This window comes from Siphateles boraxobius, unplaced genomic scaffold, assembly GCF_051911475.1.
Source record: "Siphateles boraxobius isolate OS27281-9 unplaced genomic scaffold, OSU_SipBor_1 99, whole genome shotgun sequence".
Classification (NCBI taxonomy): Eukaryota; Metazoa; Chordata; class Actinopteri; order Cypriniformes; family Leuciscidae; genus Siphateles; species Siphateles boraxobius.
The window spans coordinates 434,940-458,651 of NW_027509229.1; the positions used below are offsets into that span (position 1 = coordinate 434,940).

Consider the following 23,712-nt stretch of genomic DNA (forward strand, 5'->3'; position numbering starts at 1 on the left):
AGATCCCGCTACCTCACATCTCTGATGATTCAGTGCTTCTCTATGGAGATTTTGTATCAGTAATGAGGTAGACTAGAGTGTCATGCTTTACGCCCGTCCAGTGAGGACAGCAGCCAAAGCCCATTATTCCCATGAAGCTTTTTTTGTGAAGATGCAATAAATAACATGTAAACATAAAATCGAGACACGGGTTATATTGTGTAAGATGCCGTTTTACATCATTTTGTTTTTGTATGGCAGGGGCCGAAAGGAAAAGCCGGGGGCCCTGGGGCCGCAGGGAGCCCGGGACTGCCTGGCCTTCCTGGTGTGGATGTAAGTCATGAAGTAACCGCAGTATTCAGTGGCACACAAACTCTGGGGGGTTTTTTAAACTTCATTTATGTAAAGGAAATCATTGAAGCGCTATAAATGTTGGCTGCTGATCATGAAAACTTCATGTCCTGTAGGGTTTGACGGGTCCTGACGGTCCAGCTGGCAAAGATGGACCCCCAGGAGCAGCGGTAAGTAACTCTCAGTCCCTCCACACCGAAACACAACCTGTTCACCCACCGTTCAGTGTCGTAATGACTAAAGCCCTTCTACTGTAGTATTTGTCTCTGAATCTCTTTCTATTTAAGGGAACCTGTTATACACCTTATTACCAGATCTCAGGTGTCCCCAGAATGTGTCTGTGAAGTGTCAGCTCAAAATACCCCACAGATCATTTATTATAGCATGTCCAACCTCCCCTATTTGGGTGTGAGCAAAACACACCGTTATTGTGTGTGTACCTTTACAGCTCAAGCTTTGTATACTTCACTACAGCAAAACTGGTGAATCTTACGCAGCTAAAATGTTAGAAATTATGTTTTATTACAAAAAGTTCAGAAGGAGCAAGTTCAGATAATCTACAGTGTGAAAGGAGTCTTATATAGAGCTTATATAGAGCTGACTTAGCTCTGTTCTACGAGTCTTTGCAGCATCCCTCCTCCTAGCCAGCCTTACATGTTCAAACCAGAGTGAACACTGACGGAGAGACTCGGGAAGAAGTTACGATGTTTCTGAATGGTTAGATGATGACTTTATGTAGTTGTTGTGGAGTTTATTCAGCCTATCGGTTAGCATGTTCCGTCATGATCATCTATGAATAGTTGTACAGGAGCTCATGTGGGAACTTAAGTAGGATGCTGGTATCGATCCATCTTTCAGAATCAACGTTTGTGCAAATCTAGCGTTGAAATGACCCTCATTTGCGAAGCAGTCTGGTGTAAAATAATTAGCACAAACATATAAGACATTCATTTCTTTAACACATTTCCTGCAGTGAAATGTATCCACTGTGTCCTCAGTGGCTCAGATGCCGGGAGTATATGGAGGCTTATGTTCATTGGTACATCCAAAAACAGAACATTTGTAATGTTTATGTGGCCCAGACATTATATCAATAGGAGATATAGTGAGGATATAAACATGCGGACTAAGTTTCGGCTCACTCAGGGCGAGATCTATGCTAATAGGACAGATCGTCACTAGTCCTGGGCGGGGTCTGTACAATGTGATGTCACTCATGGGCGGGGCCTGTACAATGGGATGCCAATCGTAGGCGGGGCCTGTACAATGTGATGTCACTCGTGGGTGTGGCGGGTACAATATGGCGTCACAGGGAAAAAACTGGCACAGGGTATTTAAAGAGTCAAGTCACCTTTATTGATATAGCGCTTTTAACAATATAGATTTTTTCAAAGCAGTTTATAGATATTGTTATAGACTGTTATAGATATATATATTTGTTTATAGACACTGCTTTTGATTTATGGGGATTATAAAAAAAGGAGTGTGTTGTACTGTTATAGGCTGGTTGTTTACACACACTGTGGATACACATCAGTATTCAAACACCATGCAAAAGTGAATTTTGCATAAAAGGTCCCCTTTAAAAACTCCTTTGTAGTTTTGATTTTCAAACAACATTTTGTGGCCATAAATCATGTCTTCATATTGTGTCTCAGCACAGTGTGCAGCCACTAGCAATGTAGGCAGTTTTAATGAGGATCAGGTGACTTCCTCTTAATCCTGCTCGGAATGTGAAGTCTTCTTCCCACCACGGGTTTTCTTTTAATTAGTTTCTTGGAATCAGCTGAAATCACCATCATTCTGTGTGGCTGATAGCTGCGAGCTGTAAATTGGGAAGTTCATGTAATATTTTTTAACAAAGAAAATGTGTTGCATAATATATGACATTAGCTGACACTGAGCTATTCAGCACAAGGATGGGATTTACATTTCACATTACAGTGACGAAACACTGTGATCCTCATTATGAGGCTATACTGTTCATCAACCCAATTTTGTGTAAAAAACTTCATCTCATCAAATACTGAGTTAAAAAAGTAAGAAAGTATTTGTCACATATGCAATGTTACATAGAGAAATGCTTTGTTTATGACTTAAAGGGGACCTATTATGCAAAATTGACAGATGTGTGTCCACAGTGTGTGTAAACAAGCAGCCTATAATGGTAAAAATCCACCCAAATCTTTTTTTATAATCCCCATAAATCATTATCAATCTCTCAGAACAAGCTGTTTCAAATTTCCCCTTCTCCTAAAGAGTAGTGAAGCCCGTCCACGACTGGTGAGGATGTGCACTAGATATGCACTAGATCCGGGCTGAGTGAGTAGCCCACACTATAGCCGTACACTACACCATCCCTGCTCGATCTACATGCAGCTTATACTGTATGCTCTCTCTGTGGGCATCCTAATACAGTTCACACTCAAGCACCTTTACAACAGTTTATAGATTAATCACGGTACAGGCTAGTCGATGAGAAGAATAAACGTAACTCCACAACAACTACGTAACATAAATTTATCCACAAACTAACCATTGAGAAACGTACAGTAACAGTTGCAGCCTCTTCCTGAGTCTCTCCATCTGTGTCTGACTCAAACATGTCAGGCTGCACTCCACACTGGGTATTATTTTAATTACTGTAATAAAACAATATATAACTTCTACCTACATCATTGAACAAATGTGCATAAATCACAACATAGGCTATACAGACCCGTAGAGGTCTACAAAAGAACAAATTTCAGCCTTTACTGTATATACATATAATTTCAGGATAGGCTATTTTAGCGGATTCACTTCATTTAAATGTGGTTGTCTCGTGAAACTCTGCAGTGTATACTCGTATATCCTCTTAGCTGCATGAAAAAAAAACGTGTTAAAATTGTGAATAGATTATATACATTGTAGCCAATCACACTGCGACTGAAGTGATTGACAGCTTCAGTCGCAGTGTGATTGGCTACAATGCTCAACGCTGCAAACCGCATAGTAATCAAAAACCTTTGACAGTCACACTGCAAATACGCACGGGACCGTTTGAGAGCAGCGGCCTGAGTCGAAATAGTCTGGGCTATTGGACCCACAGTCCGCCCGCCCCTATTGATTCCCGACCCGCACCGCAGGTGACAACGTAAATATTATTCTGCTCGTTACATCCAATATTAGCGGTTTACCCATCGGGCGGTTGAGTTTGGGGTGCTTCCATCATTGGGAAACGCAAACTGTTTCTGTCTTCTGTTTCTTAGGCAACTGAGACTTAATATTATGTTGTTGTTTTTGTAGGGAGACCCAGGACCTCCCGGACCAGATGGACCCCCTGTATGTGCCAAGCATGAGTAAATCCACTGTAAACACAGTCATATGACACTTCAATAACAGGATTAAAAGAAGTTCTTCAGTCACACCTGAAAAGTGTAGCTTCTTTATTATATGAAAGTCTCATAAGCAATTCATGCCGACACTATCATTTTCTCATGCAAACAAACCACCATCATTACTTACACTCTCAAAACATTGGTAAACTTACTTACACTCTCAAACTTACTTGCACTGTCCAGACATCATCAAATACGCAGTATATAGTGTCATGATGACAGACATGCCCAGGTTTTGTGATGAGATGTCTTCTGTTGTCGTCCTCAGGGCAGAGGCAGGCCAGGAGCTCTGGTGAGTACAGCCTGTCCGAAACAAGAGGACAGTTACCCCAATAATGGCTCAGATCAAGCCGGGGCCTAATACTGAATCTTTTCGCACGGGCTCCGAGTTGGTTTATGTTCATTTGTTATCCAGCATGGATACTCAGCAAATGTAAATGTGTCAAGCGTTTCCGCTTCTCTGATCTCAGGGTCTTGCTGGAGAGAACGGGCTTCCAGGCGGAGCAGGACCTCAGGGGCCGCCGGTGAGTGCGCAAACACATGTTGTCGTTCATTTGTAATGGATGTACTAGAACGCTGTCTATACTACACACATGAAAAGCACGCGTTCAGGTACAGTGATCAGTGACGCTGGTCTGTGATTGGTTGTAGGGGCCTGAGGGTCTTCCAGGACTTCCTGGTCTTGCAGGCTTGGATGGACCTCCTGTAAGTACATGCATCTAAAACTGAAAGTGCAGAAACACATTTATTGTATTTGAATAATCAATTTTTATGTATCATCCTCCTCATTTTAGGGACTTCCAGGAACTCTTCCTGAAGGCAATGGAGATCTGCTGGTGAGTTAAAACCACTGTAACGTCCTCCAACACTGTGTGTCCAGCTTACACACATCCTTCTTCACACGTACGCTCTTACACAGTGTTCTTACACAGAGGTCTATTGTAAGTGTAATCCCGTTTTCGACACATCTTTATTTTATCTTCCTTCCTGTAGGAAGAGTTTTCTTATTAGGAAGGATACATCTTCAGCGGTCTTGTTTTTCTTTGCATGCAGATTGATTGCATCATTGTCTTGTTTGTAGTGTCCGGCCATCTGTCCTCCGGGTCCTCCTGGACCGCCTGGGATGCCTGGATTCAAGGTACTTATGATGATTAAACTCTCTCATTACAGAAGATATCACAGACTGCTGAGCTGCCTCTGTTTACTTTTAGGGTCATACAGGTCATAAAGGAAGCAAGGGAGAGTTGGGGAAAGACGGGGAGAAGGTGAGATTTTACCATCTAAAGCTGTCCAGAAATTGTGTTAAAACTCTTTGAGATTGAAACAGGAGCAGAAAACAGCTTGTTGTAATGTGTTTCTATCGGTGTCTCTTCCCATCAGGGTGATCAGGGGCCGCCTGGGCCGCCGGGAATCCCAGGGACAGTGGGATTACAGGTGGGATAAATTCACACGCCGTCTTACTGTCCCTCAGCTTGACATGCTACACTTACCAAGACCTTAACAGTGTCTTGAACATTTGGGGGACATTTAAAGAGATTGAAGAAAATGATAATAGTTGAAGAACGGGAGTTTATTGTAATCAATTTAAACTATATTTAAATAAATATGCACACATTCACCCTTAAGGACTGTGACACACCAGTATAGACTATTGATACTTGCTAAAATGGATAGATATTCACTTACATGCAGGCACAGAAAGCACGTGCTAGTCACCCGTCGTCTCTGTGGTGTGTTCAAGCGCAGCTTTCTGGCCCAGATGCAGTCGACGAGAGGCTTTCATCGCCGCTTGTTCTTTTGACGTTGGCTTGGTGTGTCATGGCCTTTAATCGTATGTCTAATATTTCGTTGATGTTTCTTGTCTCTCACATTCAGGACGAATTACATTACATGAAATATGTAAATAATGGGCTATTATTCATATGCAATAGTTTACATCATTAGTCGTTTTAAGAATTCTGTTACAAAACAGTTTTCAAATATTGCATGCTTAGCTATTTACATCTTACCTCATACTCTTTCAGTGTAAAACTGAAGCATTGCTCTGGAGTCCACACTCGTCCTCTGTGAACAGTAAGCTCCGGCTTCCTCGATTTGATTGGCCATTTCCCTGTTATACCGCTGAAGCAGAGCAGCCTAAAAATGTAACTTTATAAAAAAAAATAATAAAAAAAAAAAATATATATATATATATATATATATATACTGTATATATATATATATATATATATATATATATACTGTATATATATATTTATATCTATATATATATATATATATATATATATATATTAGAGCTTAGATTCTCTGCCCGAGCCCGACCAGACCCCGGGCCGATATTTCCCGCCACTATGCTTGGGTCGGGTCGGCTCCTTGATCAAGCACGTCACGTGTCACGCACAGCGTCTCCTCCACTCGCACGCTGTGCTGTATTGTTTAGCTTAAGTGCAACATGGAGCTTGAAGTAGTAAAGAAAAAAATGAAAACAGGAGAATTAACTTCGAGCAAGTATGAAGGAAAGTCGGAGGTATGGAAATATTTTAACTCGTGGGCAGTGACAACATATGTGTTGGCTTTGTTGAGTGGAAGTCCGGCGCGCTGCTAGAGAGGCTGTACTGTTGTAGCCATTAAAAAAGCACATTTAGTTTCATATTTATTACAATATTATAATGTTATTTTTTTCCATCTATGTTGATTATGAAAGTGAACAGAGTAGACAGGAGGATGCGCAATATCGGGAGACATGGAGTGGTTCAGGCATGATTTTGACCACTTCATTATGTTTTGTAGAAAGTCTTTCTTTAAAGTGAATTTAGTTTTGTATAAATTGTATCTTAATTTTAATAAATGTTTCATCAACCAATTGCCTGGATTTAATAAATAAGAAGCAAATATAGCAGACAATATAATCATGACATGGAGGCGCCGGCGAGCCGCATTCACCATAGCACGTGAACTGGAGCATCTCATCATAAAATTAAATAAATTCTCGGCACGCTTGTCACCGAATTTACAAATTCACATCTCGCTTGTTGCACGCACACATATGTCGAAATAACATTATTAATAATAATGAATCTTTAAGAATATTTGATTGAATGCTGAATGTTGTGCTTGTTCAATTTAATAAAATTAAAACTATCATTGTGATAATTAAAATAAATTGAATATTAAATATTAAGTGGCCAATTTTTGCACATTTATTAATAGTATTTATATAATATATATATATATATATATATATATATATATATATATTGCGCAGCTCCCCCCTGTCACTGGTCTAGCACCCATTCAGCACCTGCGTTAAAAAATTATCTGGCGTCGCCCCTGGTTATAATGGCCCACGTATTAAAAATGGTCGGGTTTAAATCGGGCTCATAATTACAGTTAATGTGTCGGGCCGGGCCGGGCTCAGACACAAAGTCCACAGGCTCGGGTCGGGTCGGGGCTGATTTTTTGGGCCCGATCTAAGTTCTAATATAAATATATTATCCTAACAACAATGAGAGTAAATGGAGTGCTCCAGATCAGTGATTTACAACTTTTTTTGCCACGGCAGTTTTGATGAGTAAAGAATCCCATGGCACTCCACTAAGCACTAAAATAACAAAATTGCACAAACATGCATTGCTGCAAATGGCATATTAAAACTGGATATTATAATAAAAGCAGTAATCACATTTAATGTGAAAAGTCAGGTAGGATCACAATAAGGCCACATAGTTAGCTATAAGATTTTGTTGGTGATGATGATAAAACAACTAATTTAGCTTTTGTCCATCACTGGAACAGTCAGTGAATCTGAGACAGTCAGTGAATCTGAGACAGTCAGTGAATCTGAGGCAGTGAATCTCAGACAGTCAGTGAATCTCAGACAGTCAGTGAATCTCAGACAGTCAGTGAATCTCAGACAGTCAGTGAATCTGAAACAGTCAGTGAATCTCAGACAGTCAGTGAATCTGAGGCAGCCAGTGAATCTGAGGCAGCCAGTGAATCTGAGGCAGCCAGTGAATCTGAGGCAGCCAGTGAAGCTGAGACAGTCAGTGAATCTCAGATAGTCTGTGAATCTCAGACAGTCAGTGAATCTGAGTCAGTGAGTTAATCTCAGACAGTGAGTTAATCTGAGGCAGTCAGTGAATCTGAGGCAGTCAGTGAATCTCAGGCAGTCAGTGAATCTGAGACAGTCAGTGAATCTGAAACAGTCAGTGAATCTCAGATATTCAGTGAATCACAGGCAGTCAGTGAATCTCAGGCAGTCAGTGAATCTGAGGCAGCCAGTGAATCTGAGGCAGCCAGTGAAGCTGAGACAGTCAGTGAATCTCAGACAGTCAGTGAATCTCAGACAGTCTGTGAATCTCAGACAGTCAGTGAATCTGAGACAGTCAGTGAATCTCAGACAGTGAGTTAATCTGAGACAGTCAGTGAATCTGAGGCAGTCAGTGAATCTCAGGCAGTCAGTGAATCTCAGGCAGTCAGTGAATCTCAGGCAGTCAGTGAATCTGAAACAGTCAGTGAATCTCAGACAGTCAGTGAATCTGAGACGGTCAGTGAATCTCAGAGAGTCAGTGAATCTGAAACAGTCAGTGAATCTCAGACAGTCAGTGAATCTTAGACAGTCAGTGAATCTAAGGCAGTCAGTTAATCTGAAACAGTCAGTGCATTTTAGACAGTCAGTGAATCTGAGGCAGTCAGTGAATCTGAGACAGTCATTGAATCTCAGGGAGTCAGTGAATCTGAGACAGTCAGTGAATCTCAGACAGTCAGTGAATCTGAGATGGTCAGTGAATCTGAGGCAGTCAGTGAATCTCAGACAGTCAGTGAAACTCAGAAAGACAGTGAATCTGAGCCAGTCAGTGAATCTGATACAGTCAGTGAATCTCAGACAGTCAGTGAATTTCAGGCAGTCAGTGAATCTCAGACAGTCAGTGAATCTGAGACGGTCAGTAAATCTGAGACAGTCAGTGAATCTCAGACAGTCAGTGAATCTGAGGCAGCCAGTGAATCTGAGGCAGCCAGTGAATCTGAGGCAGCCAGTGAATCTGAGGCAGCCAGTGAAGCTGAGACAGTCAGTGAATCTCAGACAGTCTGTGAATCTCAGACAGTCAGTGAATCTGAGACAGTGAGTTAATCTCAGACAGTGAGTTAATCTGAGGCAGTCAGTGAATCTGAGGCAGTCAGTGAATCTGAGACAGTCAGTGAATCTGAAACAGTCAGTGAATCTCAGACATTCAGTGAATCTCAGGCAGTCAGTGAATCTCAGGCAGTCAGTGAATCTGAGGCAGCCAGTGAATCTGAGGCAGCCAGTGAAGCTGAGACAGTCAGTGAATCTCAGACAGTCTGTGAATCTCAGACAGTCAGTGAATCTGAGGCAGTCAGTAAATCTGAGACAGTCAGTGAATCTCAGACATTCAGTGAATCTCAGGCAGTCAGTGAATCTCAGGCAGTCAGTGAATCTGAGGCAGCCAGTGAATCTGAGGCAGCCAGTGAAGCTGAGACAGTCAGTGAATCTCAGACAGTCTGTGAATCTCAGACAGTCAGTGAATCTGAGGCAGTCAGTAAATCTGAGACAGTCAGTGAATCTCAGACAGTCAGTGAATCTGAGGCAGCCAGTGAATCTGAGGCAGCCAGTGAATCTGAGGCAGCCAGTGAAGCTGAGACAGTCAGTGAATCTCAGACAGTCTGTGAATCTCAGACAGTCAGTGAATCTGAGACAGTGAGTTAATCTGAGGCAGTCAGTGAATCTGAGGCAGTCAGTGAATCTCAGGCAGTCAGTGAATCTGAAACAGTCAGTGAATCTCAGACATTCAGTGAATCTCAGGCAGTCAGTGAATCTCAGGCAGTCAGTGAATCTGAGGCAGCCAGTGAATCTGAGGCAGCCAGTGAAGCTGAGACAGTCAGTGAATCTCAGACAGTCTGTGAATCTCAGACAGTCAGTGAATCTGAGACAGTGAGTTAATCTCAGACAGTGAGTTAATCTGAGACAGTCAGTGAATCTGAGGCAGTCAGTGAATCTCAGGCAGTCAGTGAATCTCAGGCAGTCAGTGAATCTGAAACAGTCAGTGAATCTCAGACAGTCAGTGAATCTGAGACGGTCAGTGAATCTCAGAGAGTCAGTGAATCTGAAACAGTCAGTGAATCTCAGACAGTCAGTGAATCTGAGACAGTCAGTGAATCTGAGGCAGTCAGTTAATCTGAAACAGTCAGTGCATTTTAGACAGTCAGTGAATCTGAGGCAGTCAGTGAATCTGAGACAGTCATTGAATCTCAGGGAGTCAGTGAATCTGAGACAGTCAGTGAATCTCAGACAGTCAGTGAATCTGAGACGGTCAGTGAATCTGAGGCAGTCAGTGAATCTCAGACAGTCAGTGAAACTCAGAAAGACAGTGAATCTGAGCCAGTCAGTGAATCTGATACAGTGAGTTAATCTCAGACAGTGAGTTAATCTGAGGCAGTCAGTGAATCTGAGGCAGTCAGTGAATCTGAGACAGTCAGTGAATCTGAAACAGTCAGTGAATCTCAGACATTCAGTGAATCTCAGGCAGTCAGTGAATCTCAGGCAGTCAGTGAATCTGAGGCAGCCAGTGAATCTGAGGCAGCCAGTGAAGCTGAGACAGTCAGTGAATCTCAGACAGTCTGTGAATCTCAGACAGTCAGTGAATCTGAGGCAGTCAGTAAATCTGAGACAGTCAGTGAATCTCAGACATTCAGTGAATCTCAGGCAGTCAGTGAATCTCAGGCAGTCAGTGAATCTGAGGCAGCCAGTGAATCTGAGGCAGCCAGTGAAGCTGAGACAGTCAGTGAATCTCAGGCAGTCTGTGAATCTCAGACAGTCAGTGAATCTGAGGCAGTCAGTAAATCTGAGACAGTCAGTGAATCTCAGACAGTCAGTGAATCTGAGGCAGCCAGTGAATCTGAGGCAGCCAGTGAATCTGAGGCAGCCAGTGAAGCTGAGACAGTCAGTGAATCTCAGACAGTCTGTGAATCTCAGACAGTCAGTGAATCTGAGACAGTGAGTTAATCTGAGGCAGTCAGTGAATCTGAGGCAGTCAGTGAATCTCAGGCAGTCAGTGAATCTGAAACAGTCAGTGAATCTCAGACATTCAGTGAATCTCAGGCAGTCAGTGAATCTCAGGCAGTCAGTGAATCTGAGGCAGCCAGTGAATCTGAGGCAGCCAGTGAAGCTGAGACAGTCAGTGAATCTCAGACAGTCTGTGAATCTCAGACAGTCAGTGAATCTGAGACAGTGAGTTAATCTCAGACAGTGAGTTAATCTGAGACAGTCAGTGAATCTGAGGCAGTCAGTGAATCTCAGGCAGTCAGTGAATCTCAGGCAGTCAGTGAATCTGAAACAGTCAGTGAATCTCAGACAGTCAGTGAATCTGAGACGGTCAGTGAATCTCAGAGAGTCAGTGAATCTGAAACAGTCAGTGAATCTCAGACAGTCAGTGAATCTGAGACAGTCAGTGAATCTGAGGCAGTCAGTTAATCTGAAACAGTCAGTGCATTTTAGACAGTCAGTGAATCTGAGGCAGTCAGTGAATCTGAGACAGTCATTGAATCTCAGGGAGTCAGTGAATCTGAGACAGTCAGTGAATCTCAGACAGTCAGTGAATCTGAGACGGTCAGTGAATCTGAGGCAGTCAGTGAATCTCAGACAGTCAGTGAAACTCAGAAAGACAGTGAATCTGAGCCAGTCAGTGAATCTGATACAGTCAGTGAATCTCAGACAGTCAGTGAATTTCAGGCAGTCAGTGAATCTCAGACGGTCAGTGAATCTGAGACGGTCAGTGAATCTGAGACAGTCAGTGAATCTCAGACAGTCAGTGAATCTCAGACAGTCAGTGAATCTCAGACAGTCAGTGAATCTGAGACAGTCATTGAATCTGAGACAGTCATTGAATCTCAGACAGTCAGTGAATATCAGACAGTCAGTGAATCTGAGGCAGTCAGTGAATCTCAGGCAGTCAGTGAATCTCAGACAGTCAGTGAATCTGAGGCAGTCAGTGATTCTCAGACAGTCAGTGAATCTGAGACAGTCAGTGAATCTCAGACAGTCAGTGAATCTGAGACAGTCAGTGAATCTTAGACAGTCAGTGAATCTGAGACAGTCAGTGAATCTCAGACAGTCAGTGAATCTCAGACAGTCAGTGAATCTGAGACAGTCAGTGAATCTCAGACAGTAAGTGAATATCAGACAGTCAGTGAATCTGAGACAGTCAGTGAATCTGAGACAGTCAGTGAATCTCAGACAGTCAGTGAATCTGAGACAGTCAGTGAATCTCAGACAGTCAGTGAATCTGAGGCAGTCAGTGAATCTGAGACAGTCAGTGAATCTCATACAGTCAGTGAATCTCAAGCAGTTAGTGAATCTGAGACAGTCAGTGAATCTCAGAAAGTGAGTGAATCTCAGACAGTCAGTGAATCTCAGACAGTCAGTGAATCTCAGGCAGTCAGTGAATCTGAGACAGTCAGTGAATCTCAGGCAGTCAGTGAATCTGAGACAGTCAGTGAATCTCAGACAGTCAGTGAATCTCAGGCAGTCAGTGAATCTGAGACAGTCAGTGAATCTCAAACAGTCAGTTAATCTCAGACAGTCAGTGAATCTGAGACGGTCAGTGAATCTCAGACGGTCAGTGAATCTGAGACAGTCAGTGAATCACAGACAGTCAGTGAATCTCAGACAGTCAGTGAATCTGAGACAGTCAGTGAATCTCAGACAGTCGGTGAATCTGAGACAGTCAGTGAATCTCAGACAGTCATTGAATCTCAGGGAGTCAGTGAATCTGAGACAGTCAGTGAATAACAGACAGTCAGTGAATCTCAGGCAGTCAGTGAATCTGAGACAGTCAGTGAATCTCAGGCAGTCAGTGAATCTCAGACAGTCAGTGAATCTCAGACAGTCAGTGAATCTCAGGCAGTCAGTGAATCTCAGACAGTCAGTGAATCTCAGACAGTCAGTGAATCCGAGGCAGTCAGTGAATCTGAGACCGTCAGTGTCTGAGACAATCAGTGAATCTCAGACAGTCAGTGAATATCAGACAGTCAGTGAATATCAGACAGTCAGTGAATATCAGACAGTCAGTGAATCTCAGACAGTCAGTGAATCTGAGACAGTCAGTGAATCTCAGACAGTCAGTGAATATCAGACAGTCAGTGAATCTGAGACAGTCAGTGAATAACAGACAGTCAGTGAATCTCAGACAGTCAGTGAATAACAGACAGTCAGTGAATCTCAGACAGTCAGTGAATCTCAGACAGTCAGTGAATCTGAGACAGTCAGTGAATCTCAGACAGTCAGTGAATCTCAGGCAGTCAGTGAATCTGAGACAGTCAGTGAATCTCAGACAGTCAGTTAATCTCAGACAGTCAGTGAATCTGAGACGGTCAGTGAATCTCAGACAGTCAGTGAATCTGAGACAGTCTGAATCACAGACAGTCAGTGAATCTGAGACATTCAGTGAATCTGAGACAGTCAGTGAATCTCAGACAGTCGGTGAATCTGAGACAGTCAGTGAATCTCAGACAGTCAGTGAATCTCAGACAGTCAGTGAATCTCAGACAGTCAGTGAATCCGAGGCAGTCAGTGAATCTGAGACCGTCAGTGTCTGAGACAATCAGTGAATCTCAGACAGTCAGTTAATATCAGACAGTCAGTGAATATCAGACAGTCAGTGAATCTCAGACAGTCAGTGATTCTGAGACAGTCAGTGAATCTCAGACAGTCAGTGAATATCAGACAGTCAGTGAATCTGAGACAGTCAGTGAATAACAGACAGTCAGTGAATCTGAGACAGTCAGTGAATAACAGACAGTCAATGAATCTCAGACAGTCAGTGAATATCAGACAGTCAGTGAATCTGAGACAGTCAGTGAATCTCAGACAGTCAGTGAATATCAGACAGTCAGTGAATCTCAGACAGTCAGTGAATCTGAGACAGTCAGTGAATATCATACAGTCAGTGAATCTGAGACAGCCAGTGAATATGAGACATTCAGTGAATATCAGACAGTCAGTGAATCTGAGACAGTCAGTGAATCTCAGGCAGTCAGTGAATCTCAGGCAGTCAGTGAATCTGAGACAGTCAGTGAATCTCAGACAGTCAGTTAATCTCAGACAGTCAGTGAATCTGAGACGGTCAGTGAATCTCAGACAGTCAGTGAATCTGAGACAGTCAGTGAATCACAGACAGTCAGTGAATCTGAGACAGTCAGTGAATCTGAGACAGTCAGTGAATCTCAGACAGTCGGTGAATCTGAGACAGTCAGTGAATCTCAGACAGTCAGTGAATCTCAGACAGTCAGTGAATCTCAGACAGTCAGTGAATCCGAGGCAGTCAGTGAATCTGAGACCGTCAGTGTCTGAGACAATCAGTGAATCTCAGACAGTCAGTGAATATCAGACAGTCAGTGAATATCAGACAGTCAGTGAATCTCAGACAGTCAGTGATTCTGAGACAGTCAGTGAATCTCAGACAGTCAGTGAATATCAGACAGTCAGTGAATCTGAGACAGTCAGTGAATAACAGACAGTCAGTGAATCTGAGACAGTCAGTGAATAACAGACAGTCAGTGAATCTCAGACAGTCAGTGAATCTCAGACAGTCAGTGAATCTGAGACAGTCAGTGAATAACAGACAGTCAGTGAATCTGAGACAGTCAGTGAATCTGAGACAGTCAGTGAATAACAGACAGTCAGTGAATCTCAGACAGTCAGTGAATATCAGACAGTCAGTGAATCTGAGACAGTCAGTGAATCTGAGACAGTCAGTGAATCTCAGACAGTCAGTGAATATCAGACAGTCAGTGAATCTCAGACAGTCAGTGAATCTGAGACAGTCAGTGAATATCAGACAGTCAGTGAATCTGAGACAGCCAGTGAATCTGAGACATTCAGTGAATATCAGACAGTCAGTGAATCTGAGACAGTCAGTGAATCTCAGGCAGTCAGTGAATCTGAGACAGTCAGTGAATCTCAGACAGTCAGTGAATCTCAGGCAGTCAGTGAATCTGAGACAGTCAGTGAATCTCAAACAGTCAGTGAATCTCAGACAGTCAGTGAATCTGAGACAGTCAGTGAATCTCAGACAGTCAGTGAACTGCAATAAGTTTTCATCAACTTACAGGTTATAAAGTTTATTGGTGCTAAATGGGTGCTCAGTTTTTCTTGCCATTGAATGCATTTGGACAAAATCTCATGATATAAAAGATGAAGTGCATAGTATATTTAAAACAGTATATTGGCTACAACTAGACTCTTCGCTCTTCAAATAAAAAAAATAAAAAAAACATCCTTTAAAGACAGTGTTTCTTGAGTAAAGAAAATGCTGTACTTATTCAAACATCAGTTCTTTATTTACTGTAGTTTACAACTGCTTCAAAAGTGTCTGTGACGTGAAATGTGGTGCATTACTTTATTCAAAGATGAATCCTATTGTGTGTATTGGGAAATGGTGTAATTTTAGGACCTTGTTTTCTGTGATTGAAGGGCTCTCGAGGGCAGAGGGGTCTGCAGGGTCCCGGAGGAGCAGTGGGGGACAGAGTAAGACCCCGAGAACATCACACTACACCTGTCCTCAACACACACTTCATTCAAATGCATTCAGTCACACATATGCATTTACACACATCACTTGCATCTACTTCTGTTTGTAGGGATTTCCTGGTTTCAGAGGAAAACCTGGAATTGCTGGCGTCATTGGAAAAACCGTGAGTGTTTTACCCCTCCTGTCTGAAAGTTTGCAAATTATTCTCATGAATGTGTATGTTAGTGCTACAGTGAATCTCATCAGTAAGAGTTTGCTGTGTGTATCTTCTGAATAGGGTGATGCTGGTGAAAAAGGCCCTCAAGGTTTCAGAGGGCCCAAAGGAGAGATAGTAAGACAATTGTGTCATCATATTACCTATTAGATGAAGTCACTTCTAGTTCATATTCTTGGCTTGTACTTCTGTAATATTGTCAATGTCATCCTCTCCATAGGGGAAGATCGGGCCCAAGGGAGTTCCTGGAGGTGCAGGACCTAAAGGAGAACCTGTAAGGAAATGTATTATTTGCAGGCTGTTATGATGACCGTGAGATTTTCCCATAATAATGCTCTCTGTGGGTCTTAGGGCATCCCTGGCAGGGATGGGAAGGACGGGACTCAAGGACTAGATGGTGAAAAGGTAAATGTTTTAATAATGCTGTCTTCCGCTGTGTCAGAGCGCAGTGATGCTCATGGTGTGTGTGTGTGTGTGTGTCCACAGGGGGACGCTGGTAGACCTGGAGTACCTGGAGAAAAAGGACCTAATGGTCTGCCGGTACGTATTATCATCCATTACACTGTTGAAAAGCTAAGCACACAGACTGAATATTAATATGACAAAGGAAATAGAATAAGAGATGGTGTAGTTGATGTGATTCTTTTGTCATTCATGCTTGTTTTTAAAATCTGTTTTAGTTGATCTGTTTGATAATACCATTTGAGTGTTTCGTTTGAGTAGTTACTTCAGATGTTAGTAGCATTGTTCAACATGTGTCTGTGTGTAATTCAGGGTTTGCCAGGGAAAGCGGGTGCAAAAGGAGCCAAAGGAGGAGTGGTGAGTATATCCGCCTATCTGCATCTCACCTGATAGCAAGGCTATTAATCGCTGTATTAAAGTGTATGATTATTTAGAGTGCGCTGAAGGCAGTGTTGTTGATAGGCCAGTGTAACAGCTGTAAATGGTGTGTATGCACACACCTTCAGATCATCAGCTCTTTATCAGAGATCTGTGTGAACTGAGATGAGAGATGTGCAGTGCTGCTGTTGAAGAGTTGAGGACCGCTGCTTTAAAGCATGTTTTTATATGCAAATTGTAGAGTCCTTGTCATCATATTTTTTTTATAGACAGATATATGTAAAGATTCTTGTTTTATCAGCCAAAGAGGAACTTTTTTTATTCAGGAACTGAATTTATGATGTAGATCAATGTAACACAATAATGACTTAATCATGAAAATATTTGTAATTATTGAATAGAATAAATTAAATAAGAAAAAGTTGCTATTTCTCATCACTATTGACACACTGCTGATTTTTTTCATCATTTTAAAATTTTGAAAGAGAGAGAACTCAGTTTTTCTGTGAACTTGCATTAGATGGATGTGTTGGGCTCAATTCACTCAATTGCGTTTGCATCTTTTGCCGTGTATTGTGGGTGAAGCTAATTTTTTTATTCTTTTATTCCACTGCCCTGCATCTCGCTTTTAAACGCAAAAACATGTTTTGTGTGAATGGCCCCTATATTGTAGAGTGCCACTCAGGTTGCGTATATCCCGAGAAGGCGAGCGAGACGCTGCGTCATCAACTCTTGAGAAAAGCTCATACCCTGAGTTTAGTAAAGGAATATCCCTATCAAAGTATCCATACAAAGGAGTGCCTACATCCCTATTTTAAAACCCAACAATAGTTGAGGAGGGAGGCAAACGAAAACGAGGGACTCTCCACCACAATACCCTAAGGGGTTTCCAGCCAAGCAACCCATCCACAGGGAGCGAACAATCCTACTTTTGACCCTAACATACAGGAGAATATAGCTCTGAGAAAAGATACTTTCAAGATATATATATCAGAGCGGCGCAAGAGAAATGACAAGGCAAAGCTTCCTGTTTTTCTGTTTAATTCTGCAATGTTTGCTTTCAGCTCGTCCCTCGGGAGGGCCATGAATGATAATATACTGAGTCTCAGTCTGACCCGCACTAAGGCTCCACAGGATCACTCTCGCTTCCCAATGCCCTATGTGTACATCCGCATGTCCTTTCCTTGTTTCAGCTCCTCGACAGAAATGAGGGGGTGGGGGGGTTGGGGTGGGGGGGGGGCACTCAAGCATCACTTAGTTATGCACTTATTTAACTTATTTATAACAGTTATGCACTTATTTAGTTGAAGTTTGGTTAATTAAGAAATGTGTAATGCATAACAGGATCAAGATGTGAGATGTATTATGTAAGCGTAAGGCTGAAGGGAATCTGGCATCATCACGCTGCTTTCAGACTTGGTTCCTGGGATCAGTCGGTTTTGCTCTTTGGTCTAGTGTTTCTGAGTCTAAATGAATCAGACTGGAAGACCATCAGAGGATTTTAACTTCAAATGGAATGTAATTCAACAATCCTTCTCCATTCAGGGCGAAACAGGAAAGATGGGAGAAGAAGGACCCTCTGGAGAGCCAGGTATACCTGTACGTATCTGACTTTTGACCTGATATGAACAGTATGAAGAAGGTTTAAGGCTTTTGATAGGCTGGTTACTAAAGATGATCCTCCCGCAGGGCGAGATCGGCGTCCCTGGAGAGAGAGGACAAGCTGGACCCAGAGGAGTGTCTGTGAGTAACATCATGTGACACTCATCAGACCGCTTTAATTAGGGTCCGATACTTCAGGTCACGAATCGGATACTTGTTATAAAATTATAATTTCGATTCCTCTTATCGATTCCTTTGTGAGCATTTCAACATGACTTTAAAGTGTTGAAACGCGAGACGACTCGTGCGCTGTGTTGTGTGTACATGCAGATACACTGAATCATGGAATAATATCAGCCTAATATTCTTGCTGCGTCTCTATAATAACTCTAATCAAACAATAAAAGACACAGAAAATTCACTCATTCTGCACTGAATATCCTTTGTAACTACATTTGTAAAGTATATTTTATTTATAAAGTGCTGTGTTATTTTACATTTGATTACAGTTTCTTTACCTGAAAATTTTAAAACACTGTTTATTTCAAACGTATCTTTGTTCAGTTGTATCTATTAGTTGCGATTCCAATCTTTTATTTATTCTTTTTAATTACCAACTGTTTACTTGTCTTTAATAATGCTTGAAATGTATATTAGTTCTGCTAGTTGTTTCTCTGTGGTGTTTTTAAACCACAGGCAAATGCTCCTTGTGTAAGTGTTCTTTAGCTGTTGATTTTTATTCATGATATTCTGCCACAATTAAATGTTTTGCAATAAGACTAAAGGTGAATGATATCCAAGTTTTTTGGAATTGAAATTAGGAATAGATAAGCAGAATCTTTCAAATTCAAGCGATACCCAGCCCTGAGGTTAATGTAAACTGTGTTTCAGCTTTACCATCACACACACACACGAGTGGATCTGCTTTTAGAACAGTCGAGTCCTAAGTCTAGGACTGTGCCACAGCATTACACACACACACACTGCTCATGTACAGCGGATATGCTCCACACTTCCTTGTTGCTAGTCATGTGCTGGGATTAGCAGAGGCTTGTGTTGTCGCTCACTGTTCATGTGATAATGCTTTATCTGTCTGTTTATTAGGGTGGCATTGGACTAGCTGGAAACACTGGAGCCCAGGGTGTTAAAGGATTCCAGGTAAGCTGCACATGGTCATATTTCATGGGATAATGTCAGGCAAACTCTAATAACGGGTGTCTATGGTATCTCTGCCCACAGTCAGATCTCACTGTTCACATATCACTGTTTTTCTGGAAAATAAGTTGCTCCTAAATACGTCACGCAGAGTCAGAATTGCATTGTTGAAAGAAATACAACACAGATAAGTTGTATTTTATTATTACATTCAGAAATCATGTAAAATACAGTATATAAAATGAAACGTTTGCAAATGTTTTAAACACTATAAACATGTATTTTGTTTCCCTCCCTCCACAACAAATCCTTCAAATTTAACATGATACAGAACATGAGTTTAAAGGAAAAACAATTACCAGCGTGTAGAAAATGCATTATATAAATACACTTAATGTGTTTTACCTTGACTAACAAGCTGAAACTGTTGAAACCCACGGGATAAAACATTTCTGCATGGGCCGAATTCCCCAGCATTGACTGATATTCACCATCATTTACAGGAAAATTCTACATTTCTGTTAGTTTGACAAGGAAAAATATATGATCTTTAGCGTTCCTCTGTTTTACCACATCAGAGGATCAGCAGAGAAACCAGAGTAAAACCCTGGAGAACACAACATCTACACAACACAACTGTAGTTTACTATTGTTTATTACCTGAACAAGACTTGTTAATCAGTGTCCACATAAAAGTGCATTCTTGAAATACAGAAATGTTGCACGGAATTATAATCACAATGATTGTTGTCATTTGAGAAGTTTATTTTTACACTTTGACCTATAAGAGCACTCCTATGTATGGTTTATTTGACCACATCTATTGTACTGATATATTATAGGCTATTCATCACATAATTTAACACTCTCTGGCTGCATTATGAAAACTAGTTAAACAAGAAACTTCCCTCAAAAATGAAAACAATGAAATTCCTAATAGTATTTGTAATAATTTCAAATGTTTTTTCATTAGAACAGCAAAACTTTGTATCATCACACAGAGGTTGTGTGAGTACATTTATTCAGCAACCACATTTGCAAACAATACTGTGGAGATTCAGTATTTGTATTGTTTTACGGTTTATCACTGTTTGATGGCAGATGTAGTCGCCATCGTGAAGGAACAACTGAATGAAGAGCACTTTCCTTTCAGCAGAATATCTCAATGTCGCTGATCATTACAGCACTCTGTTTTGATGTTTTGGTCACATTTTTATTTTTTAAACTACAATTTAGTCTCGTCTTTTTTCGTCAACGATATTGCATGTTTATATAGTCATTTAATGATGTTGGTTTCATCTTGTCATCGTCACGCATGAAAAAGAAGCATTTTTCGTCAATGAAATCAACACTAGTGTCTTCACAATGAACTGATGTGACACCGGCAGATAGTGAACTTATGAGAGACTTCTCGCATCTGAACAAAAGTCTGCTAAAGACATTTACATTACAGGGTACCGGGGACATTTACATCACACACACCCAGGGTCAAATCTCTGTCATTCATCCACTTCAGGAATTTTAATGACAGTTATTACAATTCATAAATGTTATTAAAATGCATGCACCGTTTTGCCTTCCCGTGCAGGGTGTTCGAGGAGCTTTGGGCGACCCAGGTCTGCCTGGCCCTACAGGAATCAGAGGCGGGTTTGGTGAGCGGGTGAGTAATGATGTTTCTGTGAGTGTGTTCCTCTTACCCAGTCACAGCGTCTGCAGCGAGGGACAATATCCCCCTTACATCCACTTTTACAGTGCATACTTTACCTCTATAAATACCTTTATAAATAATGCTTTAATCTTTTCAATAAATATGCAATGATGGTAAAAACGAAGTGATGCTTTTAAATATTAATTTAAGCGCCAGTAGGTTGCAGTAAGTCACTGTGCCCTATTACACACACACACATGCAGCGCCAGGCGCGACACAAGTGTGTTTTGCTAGTTTCAGCCCGACGCAGTTTTCATTTTCACGTCCTGCTGTTCTTTAAATAGCAAATGCATTTCACCCGTCTGTGCCCATGAGCGGCTGTTCTGAGAACGAGTGTGTGTTCAGGAGCATTGCTGGAGCGGCTGCTGGTCTGAGAACGAGTGTGTGTTCAGGAGCATTGCTGGAGCGGCTGCTGTTCTGAGAACGAGTGTGTGTTCAGGAGCATTGCTGGTCTGAGAACGAGTGTGTGTTCAGGAGCATTGCTGGAGCGCTGCTGTTCTGAGAACAAGTGTGTGTTCAGGAGCATTTCTGGAGCGGCTGCTGTTCTAAGAACGAGTGTGTGTTCAGGAGCATTGCTGGAGCGCTGCTGGTCTGAGAACGAGTGTGTGTTCAGGAGCATTGCTGGAGCGCTGCTGGTCTGAGAACGAGTGTGTGTTCAGGAGCATTGCTGGAGCGCTGCTGGTCTGAGAACGAGTGTGTGTTCAGGAGCATTGCTGGAGCGCTACTGTTCTGAGAACGAGTGTGTGTTCAGTAGCATTGCTGGAGCGCCGCTGGTCTGAGAACGAGTGTGTGTTCAGGAGCATTGCTGGAGCGCTGCTGTTCTGAGAACAAGTGTGTGTTCAGGAGCATTGCTGGAGCGCTACTGTTCTGAGAACGAGTGTGTGTTCAGTAGCATTGCTGGAGCGCCGCTGGTCTGAGAACGAGTGTGTGTTCAGGAGCATTGCTGGAGCGGCTGCTGGTCTGAGAACGAGTGTGTGTTCAGGAGCATTGCTGGAGCGGCTGCTGTTCTGAGAACGAGTGTGTGTTCAGGAGCATTGCTGGAGCGCTGCTGTTCTGAGAACGAGTGTGTGTTCAGGAGCATTGCTGGAGCGGCTGCTGGTGCTGGAGCGCTGCTGGTCTGAGAACGAGTGTTTGTTCAGGAGCATTGCTGGAGCGGCTGCTGTTCTGAGAACGAGTGTGTGTTCAGGAGCATTGCTGGAGCGCTGCTGTTCTGAGAACGAGTGTGTGTTCAGGAGCATTGCTGGAGCGCTGCTGTTCTGAGAACGAGTGTGTGTTCAGGAGCATTGCTGGAGCGGCTGCTGGTCTGAGAACGAGTGTGTGTTCAGGAGCATTGCTGGAGCGGCTGCTGGTCTGAGAACATGTGTGTGTTCAGGAGCATTGCTGGACCGCTGCTGATCTGAGAACGAGTGTGTGTTCAGGAGCATTGCTGGAGCGCTGCTGGTCTGAGAACGAGTATGTGTTCAGGAGCATTGCTGGAGCGCTGCTGGTCTGAGAACGAGTTTGTGTTCAGGAGCATTGCTGGAGCGGCTAATGGTCTGAGAACGAGTGTGTGTTCAGGAGCATTGCTGGTCTGAGAACGAGTGTGTGTTCAGGAGCATTGCTGGTCTGAGAACGAGTGTGTGTTCAGGAGCATTGCTGGAGCCCTGCTGGTTTGAGAACGAGTGTGTGTTCAGGTGCATTGCTGGAGCTCTGCTGTTCTGAGAACGTGTGTGTGTTCAGGAGCACTGCTGGAGCGCTGCTGGTCTGAGAACGAGTGTGTGTTCAGGAGAATTGCTGGAGCGCTGCTGTTCTGAGAACAAGTGTGTGTTCAGGAGCATTTCTGGAGCGGCTGCTGTTCTAAGAACGAGTGTGTGTTCAGGAGCATTGCTGGAGCGCTGCTGGTCTGAGAACGAGTGTGTGTTCAGGAGCATTGCTGGAGCGCTGCTGGTCTGAGAACGAGTGTGTGTTCAGGAGCATTGCTGGAGCGCTGCTGGTCTGAGAACGAGTGTGTGTTCAGGAGCATTGCTGGAGCGCTACTGTTCTGAGAACGAGTGTGTGTTCAGTAGCATTGCTGGAGCGGCTGCTGGTCTGAGAACGAGTGTGTGTTCAGGAGCATTGCTGGAGCGGCTGCTGTTCTGAGAACGAGTGTGTGTTCAGGAGCATTGCTGGAGCGGCTGCTGTTCTGAGAACGAGTGTGTGTTCAGGAGCATTGCTGAAGCGGCTGCTGGTCTGAGAACGAGTGTGTGTTCAGGAGCATTGCTGGAGCGGCTGCTGTTCTGAGAACGAGTGTGTGTTCAGGAGCATTGCTGGAGCGCTGCTGTTCTGAGAACGAGTGTGTGTTCAGGAGCATTGCTGGAGCGGCTGCTGGTGCTGGAGCGCTGCTGGTCTGAGAACGAGTGTTTGTTCAGGAGCATTGCTGGAGCGGCTGCTGTTCTGAGAACGAGTGTGTGTTCAGGAGCATTGCTGGAGCGCTGCTGTTCTGAGAACGAGTGTGTGTTCAGTAGCATTGCTGGAGCGGCTGCTGGTGCTGGAGCGCTGCTGGTCTGAGAACGAGTGTGTGTTCAGGAGCATTGCTGGAGCGCTGCTGTTCTGAGAACGAGTGTGTGTTCAGGAGCATTGCTGGAGCGCTGCTGTTCTGAGAACGAGTGTGTGTTCAGGAGCATTGCTGGAGCGCTGCTGTTCTGAGAACGAGTGTGTGTTCAGGAGCATTGCTGGAGCGGCTGCTGGTCTGAGAACGAGTGTGTGTTCAGGAGCATTGCTGGAGCGGCTGCTGGTCTGAGAACGTGTGTGTGTTCAGGAGCATTGCTGGACCGCTGCTGATCTGAGAACGAGTGTGTGTTCAGGAGCATTGCTGGAGCGCTGCTGGTCTGAGAACGAGTATGTGTTCAGGAGCATTGCTGGAGCGCTGCTGGTCTGAGAACGAGTTTGTGTTCAGGAGCATCGCTGGAGCGGCTAATG

The 23,712-nt window shown here is 43.1% G+C and overlaps 1 protein-coding gene across 1 annotated transcript in view; it reads left to right on the top strand.

The window, feature by feature from the left end:
* LOC143733365 (uncharacterized) overlaps positions 1–23,712 on the top strand; it is a 58,898-nt gene that overhangs the window by 1,699 nt on the left and 33,487 nt on the right. Inside the window, exons 4-24 of the mRNA XM_077225057.1 lie at positions 241–312; positions 447–500; positions 3,619–3,654; positions 3,979–4,002; positions 4,181–4,234; positions 4,362–4,415; positions 4,505–4,546; positions 4,792–4,848; positions 4,922–4,975; positions 5,091–5,144; positions 15,199–15,252; positions 15,366–15,419; positions 15,534–15,587; positions 15,691–15,744; positions 15,822–15,875; positions 15,957–16,010; positions 16,245–16,289; positions 17,856–17,909; positions 18,000–18,053; positions 19,017–19,070; positions 20,656–20,727. Of these exons, the coding sequence (XP_077081172.1) occupies positions 241–312; positions 447–500; positions 3,619–3,654; positions 3,979–4,002; positions 4,181–4,234; positions 4,362–4,415; positions 4,505–4,546; positions 4,792–4,848; positions 4,922–4,975; positions 5,091–5,144; positions 15,199–15,252; positions 15,366–15,419; positions 15,534–15,587; positions 15,691–15,744; positions 15,822–15,875; positions 15,957–16,010; positions 16,245–16,289; positions 17,856–17,909; positions 18,000–18,053; positions 19,017–19,070; positions 20,656–20,727 (1,104 nt within the window). The remainder of the gene's footprint in view (positions 1–240; positions 313–446; positions 501–3,618; positions 3,655–3,978; positions 4,003–4,180; positions 4,235–4,361; positions 4,416–4,504; positions 4,547–4,791; positions 4,849–4,921; positions 4,976–5,090; positions 5,145–15,198; positions 15,253–15,365; positions 15,420–15,533; positions 15,588–15,690; positions 15,745–15,821; positions 15,876–15,956; positions 16,011–16,244; positions 16,290–17,855; positions 17,910–17,999; positions 18,054–19,016; positions 19,071–20,655; positions 20,728–23,712) is intronic.